This window comes from Austrofundulus limnaeus, unplaced genomic scaffold (genome assembly GCF_001266775.1).
Source record: "Austrofundulus limnaeus strain Quisiro unplaced genomic scaffold, Austrofundulus_limnaeus-1.0 Scaffold2, whole genome shotgun sequence".
NCBI lineage: Eukaryota > Metazoa > Chordata > Actinopteri > Cyprinodontiformes > Rivulidae > Austrofundulus > Austrofundulus limnaeus.
In genome coordinates, this window is record NW_013952404.1 from 8,188,859 (window position 1) to 8,197,022 (window position 8,164).

Genomic DNA, 8,164 nt, shown 5'->3' on the forward strand with positions numbered 1-8,164 from the left:
TGAATTGAATTGAATTGAATTGAATTGAATTGAATTGAATTGAATTGAATTGAATTGAACTGAATTGAACTGAATTGAAATTGACATTGAAATTGAAGATGGCCGCCACTGCTAATTCCAAATGGCTTTAATTTGGCTGTTTTAAGAAATATTGAACCAAAGCTTTATCTGATCAAAGAAAAAGATAAAAAATAAATAAAGATAAAAATAAACATGCTGGATGCTAGTCACAACAGCCATTTTTAGACATACAAAGTTTAAGTTTAGTGCAGAAGTAGCCGAAAACAATCTTTCCCAAATTTAAAATGCTAATCATATATTCAAGATGGCCACCTGACTTTAAAAGGATATAATTCAGCCATTTTAAAACATATTGAGAAAAAATTTGTTGTGGAGTAGCTAAGACTGATCACATGCCCATTGCAGATGCTAATCACAAATTAAGCTAACCACTAATGCTAATGCTAATTTTACAAAGAACTCTATAATCCAGCCATGTTTAAACACACACACACAAATACAATAGTATCCAAGAACAATCTGACAAAATCTATAAATCCAAAAAAATCCAAGATCCCCATCCACTTGTCAGTTATTTTGGGGTGGCACCTGGGGGTTGCCAATCAYGTGCCATGGGTGGCACTTGCCACCCCCGTGGCTCCACCCCTGTGTGTATGTATACAATTTCCAGAGTAATACCAGCCAGACAAAAGAGAATAACTTCAACCATGGGTCACACTTCAACAGATGTTTCGCAGTAGAAAGTACAAACTGTACAGCATTTTCACAGCCAGGCCAACTTTGTCTTAGTCTGATCCATCAAACACTTAACAATCAATTACCGTCCCACGGGGGAAAGGYGCTGATGAGAAAGAGCAGGTGATTAGTTGCCGAGCTGCTGTGCTCCATTAAGCTGGTCAAAACTCGCAGCCGTTGCCGGCCCAGTTAGTTGCTACTCAGACAGGTCGATAGCTACTTTCATTCATCTCCTGTCCTGACGTAATGGCTTGTCCACATGGGACGGCCAGATGTTGGGCCAGCAGAATTAGAAAGCAGAAAGAGATAGGAGTTTCAGCAAACTGTCAATCACCTGCACAAGATTTGTTGTCTAAAGGGGGAAAAAAAGCTGTACCCAGAGACATATGCTTTTCCTTGCACTTGCAGTGTATTTTACACATTACTGTGCAGCAAAACTGTGAYCATTAAACACTGTCAAGACTTGTCCCCAGTAGCGCTCACTTGTTGACCCGTGTTGTGTCTGTGTGCAGAGTGGAGGAAGCTTATCGGAGGATCCGTGGCCCAGTTTGCGTCACCGTGGATGRGAGTCCCTCTGCAGACCTAGTGCTCCAACAAGTGCTGCTTTTAATTAGGGCCAAATGCCACTTGTAAACAGTTCTCCCTCTCCCACCGCCGGCAGCAGAGCATCAAGTGGATGCAGTACCTCCRGTCGCCACTGGGTGCCAGTAAGGTGTTGTCAAAGTGGCCACCTGCAGGAGGGCAGGTGGCCAGACTGGAGTGTGGAAAAGAGATTTTGTTCACAATGAGTAAAGGTTGAGTGGCCAGGAGCCAGAACCGCATGCTACAAACAGAAATACATATTAATGTGGAAACACACACARACACATACACACACACATAGCCACACTGGAGTTTTGTCAAGAAGAAGTGAGCTTTTCATACTGTTTGCCACCTCTAAAAGAATCACTCTTTGTMTAGCCTTCAGATAAATGTAGCTGCTTTTTTTATTTGGACTGATGCTAAAGAAGGACAAAAGAATAGGCACGACTGAGTTCAATTCTGTCGAGGTGTTTCAACAAGACAGTCCTAATCTTAACACTCATTGTGCAAACAAAACTCCTRCCATCACTAACTTTATTCTTGGCCACACAGTTAATTTGCTTCAAAACAACCTCCTTCCACACAGTGATTTATTGCAGCACAGGGCTTTATTGACTGTACCGAAGTAAATATAACAAAAAAGAAATCCGATYTGTAGCATCTGCTGCAATATAGTTAACCTTCCGTATGTTTACACACTGTAAAAAAGTGAAAAAAATAAATAAATTGATTCATATATTTTAGATAATTTTCAAAGTAAAACATTACAAACCTCACCTTGTTTGTTGTTTGGTGAGACTAGAAACGAGACGCTTATATTTCTCAACTGGAGTTCTGAATCGTCTGCATTAGTTAAGATTTTTGTTTGATTTTATCCACATAGCGTTGGATTTGTTGAGTTTTGATAATTTCTTTTAAATGGTAAGGGCTGAAGGTGACTAGAAATAAAAATATTACAGGGYAAAGTAAATCATCTTCCTGTTTCTGATGTCAGCTGGTGCAATAATCCCTTCTTTTTCAAACATCTTAACTACAACATGGTGCTTCAAAGTATTACTTGTAGATGCTTATAAATATTGCATTAATCTTTTTATTTTTATTTTTTAGAAATAATAAGTTACTTGCAGGGGGCAAGTTGTGGTCAGTTTGTAGGGTTAAAGCAATAGTCTGGTAATTTAAAAAAGGGATGTTCTGATAGTTGTGAGTAAAGTGTCTTATCAGATGTGATAAGAGTTGCAAATCTTGGGGTTGGGCAAAAGCAAATTGTGTGCAATTAATCGTCAGGAAAACTGTCAGCAATTAATATTTGCCACTTTGCAATTAGTACACTTCGTGCCACATGACTCATTTTTGTGATGGACTCTCACTACCTGTGGTGCTTTACTAAAGATCTGCTGCCACTCATTGGTGAAAAAGTGGGCTTCAATTCACAGCCAACTATCTTAACTTGTTAAAATGAATGTTTTTGTTTATTTGTAATGTTTGTTTTTGCAGTTTAATTTAAATAAATATTTTTTAAAAAATGTTTGACTGATGGTTTGTAAGTATAATTTTAGAACACAGTAGCTGGTTTAGAGTCAAAAACATGAAAGTGTAACTGTCATCTGTTAATATCATGTTAATTACTTATTATATTAATCGTTTTTGGCTAAATGCCACAATTAATCATGATTTCTTTTTTTGCCAATATCACCCAACCCTAGTGTGAAGAAAAGAGAAGTCTTCCACCAGGCTAGGCTAATTACCCTCTGTACAGTGATCCCTTTTGTTTTTCAAGCTTGCAACACAGCTTCTTGTTAGACAGGACATCCTGGTGTGAATGAACACTACMTCAGCTCATATTAAACCTATACACTTTTGCATGACACTGTTAGTTTTCAAAACCGAACAACTTTTGGCTAGCCATTAGCCTGTGGACGAAGACTTTTGCCCTTTTCTCCATACTCCTCGCCCTGTGACTGATGATAAGGATAAGGCTACACGCTGGATAACCTGTGAAGCTCACACTGAGTTTATATGGTGCTGTTTGTTCTTGATGTCCTCATAAGCGCAGGTCCACTGACTTTTGCTAAGAGCATCCGCTGCAACTCATTTACATGGGCGGCAAGCGTAGATTTGGCCTATGTGATGGGAAGATTAATTGGGGGTTTTAGCAATTATGAGCTTGGCAAAGCCGTGGCTCGAAGAAGACAGAGTGACCCATCTCTTTTACTGTGATGCATCAGCAGAGCGCCAACCAAATGCAGACCCTATTCATATGGCAATTAATGGAGCGCTGTATATCAATGTCATTCCTATGTTCCCCCCCACCTAAGTGCACGGACTACTCCCACCGCCAGTTACATCAATTCTGTGTTTTACTGAGTGCTGCGGATGCAAATCTTGCCATCGTGCGCAGTCACATAAAGTACAATAAGGTGTCATTATGTTTATAGAGTATGAATCCRGCTACATGAGGTAAATCTCAGTACAGTTTACCAAATGCGTAATTCCTCAGCTGCCTGGTGCCATTAACACAGAGTCTAAAACGTATGAGAGCAAAGCAATTAGGTTTTATGCCATATATCATACCTAAATGCAAAGTTGTGTTTGCCATATTTTCCTGTCAGATGTTGTTAAACCTTAATATTCTTGGCAACCAGAAGTGAGTGGTGATATCATGCCATTACTGCCCTTTTACACAACTCTAATATGACATTAATGGGTCATAATCACAGTAWATTAGACACAGTGAAATATTTCCTATTTGTCATACTGTTGTTCCTGTTGGAGTTGGAGGATTTTTTTAAAGTTTTCGTTGTACAGCCAAGATACACTCAACGGTCTTAACGATAATAACAGTGTGCCCATTCGCACACTGACTGTCTGTTTTAAGGTGGAACTGTGGTTTGAGGCAAGAGGTAATAACTAACACAATCTGCTTCCAATCTGGGACTTCACTACCGAAACTGGAAGATGAAAAGTCTAACACAGATGTAAGAAAAAAAATGAAATAAAAGCTTCTAAGATGGTCGGCACTATAGCCTCAGACTTACTGTCAATTCAGACAAATACTGTACAGAAGCTGGGGCGCAAAGGGGCAGATGAGTACACACACACACACATGCGCCTCGCCCTGCATGAGGCCACTTTGCACCGCACTCCTCAACTTCAATATTTCATCTGCACAACAGAGAAGGAGCAGCGGTGAGGAGGAAAGCCCCTCCATGAAATAATTAAAGATCCAGCGGGGGGATGCAGCTCTACAGCAGCCGCTGTCCCATCCTAACTAATAGATCAAATGAAAGCTGTCCCTCAGATCATTAATAATGAGTGCGGTGTGAAGACTGAAGGGGTATAAGGGTGGGAGAGGCGTCGTTAGGGGTATGGGGTAGCTAGGTGGAAAGAGGACGTTCAGGAGGCCTTTTTAACATGTATGTGTGAGTGGGTTATGGGGTGGGGGGGGGGGTGAGTCTGGGTCCCCTGGCAGAAGCCTCGGTGAAACCTCACTTGGCAGCCACATGAAGCGGCATAGCAAGAGGAGTCATGCATATAATTTGGCGCAGAGCGTCTGCCAAACTCTATAGGCCCCTCAGCAACATCTATATGTGTCTTGTCAAATAAACAACGTTTGAAACAGTGGAAGGGCAGGTTAGCAGGGACTAATAATCGCTGCTTTCAGTCAGCGCAGCCTCAGAGCACTGATGGTGGATTTTTAGAGAGCTATTATATCCAGTGTTGGGTTCTCTTTAAGGGGAGGAAGGGGCAGAGAAAAGAGGAAGGAGAAGGCTGGAAAAAAGGAGGAATAGTTGTGAAATGGGGGGTGATGGGAGTTGTTGTGAATGTGTTGTCATCTGTGGGCTCAGGTCCCTATAGCTCTGTCTGGCAGGTACGTGTGTTTCCTTATACTGCGCCCCACCCCACCCCCACACACACACACACATCTGCTTGCTTTCCTTAAGCAGCATCAAACACCAGCCTAAATCTTCAGACTCGAACCTCAACCTCCTTCGCAGCATCAGGTTTGGAGTGTGAAGGTATTAAACCAAATTGGATTAAAGAAACTTAAAACTGCGAAAACCAAATTCCAAAGTATGTCTATGGGGGCATTTTCGAAACCTTTAAAAATAGCCTGCCTGTGTCACCTCGTATTTAAAGACGGCGAAACAGGATTAAAGAAACATGAAATCAGATCAAATCACTCAGATTTAGTCACAAGCCTAAAATCAAAGAATGAATAAAAAAAAAATAGCAAATTTGTCCAGCTCTCGGTGGGGTGAAGAAACAGGAGAGAGAAGAGTTCCAGTCGTTTCTGTTTCTTCACACTCTTGCGCACATAAAAGCACCACATACACACCGCCATCACATCCCTCTGAACACAGCAGGTGGTGGCAAAAAAAACAGCTTCTCTCTCTCTCTCTCTCTCTCTCTCTCTCTCTCTCTCTCTCTCTCTCTCTCGCTCTGAATGATGGGTGGTGGGATAGAAAAACATGAAGGGTGTAGGAGTTGAACTGATCGCTGGTGAAAACGCTGCTCAGAAAATGTACAGCAAAAGCTCAAAATGGAGCTGGAAAAAAAAGGCAGAAGAAAGGCAAAAGTTTTGAAAATGCCCCCATTAAAAAAGCAGATGTATAATTCAGCGGCTTTTTGTCGCCGTGCTCACTCTTTGTCACGGTGTCTGAGTGCTTATTTGCGAGGGCAAGATGGTGTCTCCGTCAAAAAGGTGCAGGTTTTTTTTGGGCACAGCAGGCTCCAAATGTCATTATGTATTCAAGTTTGGTTTCTTGTGTGATGTTTTTTTTCGGGGATTCGGTTCTGTATTGTCTGTTATGATTGCATGAAACCTCACCATTTTTGCCTGGCGGCTGTTAGGGAGGCTTCACCAGGAACGGTTAAATATTTAAAAACTGCTGTGAGATCTCATTAAAAACGACACATCATCCCCCCGAAAGAACCTGACAGCACCCCATTTGCACACAACCCCCCCATAAAAAAAAACAGTTAGAAGTCGGCGGAGTGTGACAAAACAGTTATTGTCTATTTATCGAGAAAAACTTGTGATAAATCATCATTTGCTGTCAAACGACACAGCCGGCAGTTGTGTTGATGAGTGGTAAGTCGACAAATCGGGAAGGAAAATGATTGAGATTCAGCTCAGTTTGACAGCAGCAGACAAGCAAAGATATGCCAAAGCAGAATAACTTGACAAGTAGACTAGACTAATGTTTCTGTAACTCCTATATGAAAACAAGACAGCAGAATAAAAAAATAATAATAATTTGGATCTCGGGAGTCTTCTCGTGTTCCCTTAAAATCTGGGCAATTAATTCCAACACTTGTTTGGGGGTTTCCCTATTTTTAGCCTGGCTGCCCTCCCAAATAAATTGATTTTCTGTGGCAAACTTGGAATGCTGCATGTGTGCCATGTTTTATTTTTTCCCCCTGTTTCAAATGCAAGAATACAGTCCTTCTTTCACCCCCTCCAGAGAAATAAATCAAAGGCAACACTGCCAAGTTCTACACAGCTGTGTATATGCATCTCTTTTTATACTTGAAAACGGTTTATTTTTGTTTCACTTCCATTAATGCTCAGGCATGTCTCCCACTTCATCAGGCATCAGCAGACAGTTGAGAGGCTGCCTGCTTGACAGCTGAGTGGATGGCTGACTCTGAAAACACCTAAACCGACTGACTCGCCCCTCTTTCTCTGCTTTTAGTCTTTGATTCGATCTCTCGAGAGACACTGGGGTCTGTTTTTGTGGTCTTTACCACAGAAGTAATGGCTGGGGTCAAAACAGACTATAAACTCTCATTGCAGGAAGATATTTAAACACCCAGAACAGCCCGTAAATAAAAAAAGTAGAACAACTTGATCCTGGATTCTTTTAWTGCTGTCTGGGGAGCCATCTTTTTTTTTGAACAAAACTGGCAAATGCAGATGCATAAAGAAGCTGTGCTCATCAAGGGGAAACATTACAATTACAGTTATGAAAGTACTGAAAATCATGAATCGTTAAAGGGAAAATCCACCTTTTTAGCCACTGAATGCTTTTTGTCATGTACTTGGAGTAGGAGTGCAGAAAAGTTTAACTGAGTCTCTCCCGATGCTGCAAAGATATCTTTATATTACGTTTGGGATATAGATTTGGATTTAAAGAGACAGCCTCTAAATGAGTTGATCTGAGACACACCTCAGAAAAGGGGTAAAAGAGGGGCTTGTGGAGTTACAATACTGAGAAATTCAGACCAAAGCATTGCAGTTCCACTTTATCCCAATATTTAATGCAAAAAAAGAAGAACTTAAAAGCACATGTCTACTTTAAGCAAAACATTTTTAAGGTSTATTACATGCTTTACATGAATTTAGTTTTAATTATGTCAGAAATGATTACGTTTATATTGTTAAATGACCCCATCAAGGATTTGGTGAAACTTGTTTGATTTTTGGTCCCAGCTGCTGTTTTCCACAGACTTTATTGGGCAGAGTAAAGGAGTGTAAATGAAGCCTTTGGTGCGTGGAAACAAATAGTGATAGAAGGAGATAGTAAGGGAGGGAGAGAAGCAGAGACACAAATAAGAAAAAAGATCTCACCAGAAGCCGGTTCCTTATCCTGACTAAGCCATCTCAATCCCCCCTACACCCATTTAGTTTGCTCGCTACGGCTCTCCTGTGTGGGAGCTGGGGCATACGCCTGCTTTACAGTTCTTTCACCGCACCACGAAAAATATTGAGTTTATAGCCACTCATTTCCATAATCAGCCCCATATACTCAGCAGCCWACAGGAGGGACTGGGAGCGAACATGGGATAAGGATTCAGACTGGCTTCAGCTCTCAGATCTACCTAT

At 41.1% G+C, this 8,164-nt stretch overlaps 1 protein-coding gene across 1 annotated transcript in view; it reads left to right on the forward strand.

Moving 5' to 3' along the window:
- cmpk2 (cytidine monophosphate (UMP-CMP) kinase 2, mitochondrial) overlaps positions 1-2,861 on the forward strand; it is an 8,701-nt gene extending 5,840 nt beyond the window's left edge. Inside the window, exon 5 of the mRNA XM_014014527.1 lies at positions 1,269-2,861. Within this exon, the coding sequence (XP_013869981.1) occupies positions 1,269-1,389 (121 nt within the window). The 3' untranslated portion in view covers positions 1,390-2,861. The remainder of the gene's footprint in view (positions 1-1,268) is intronic.
- Positions 2,862-8,164: the final 5,303 nt, after the last annotated feature.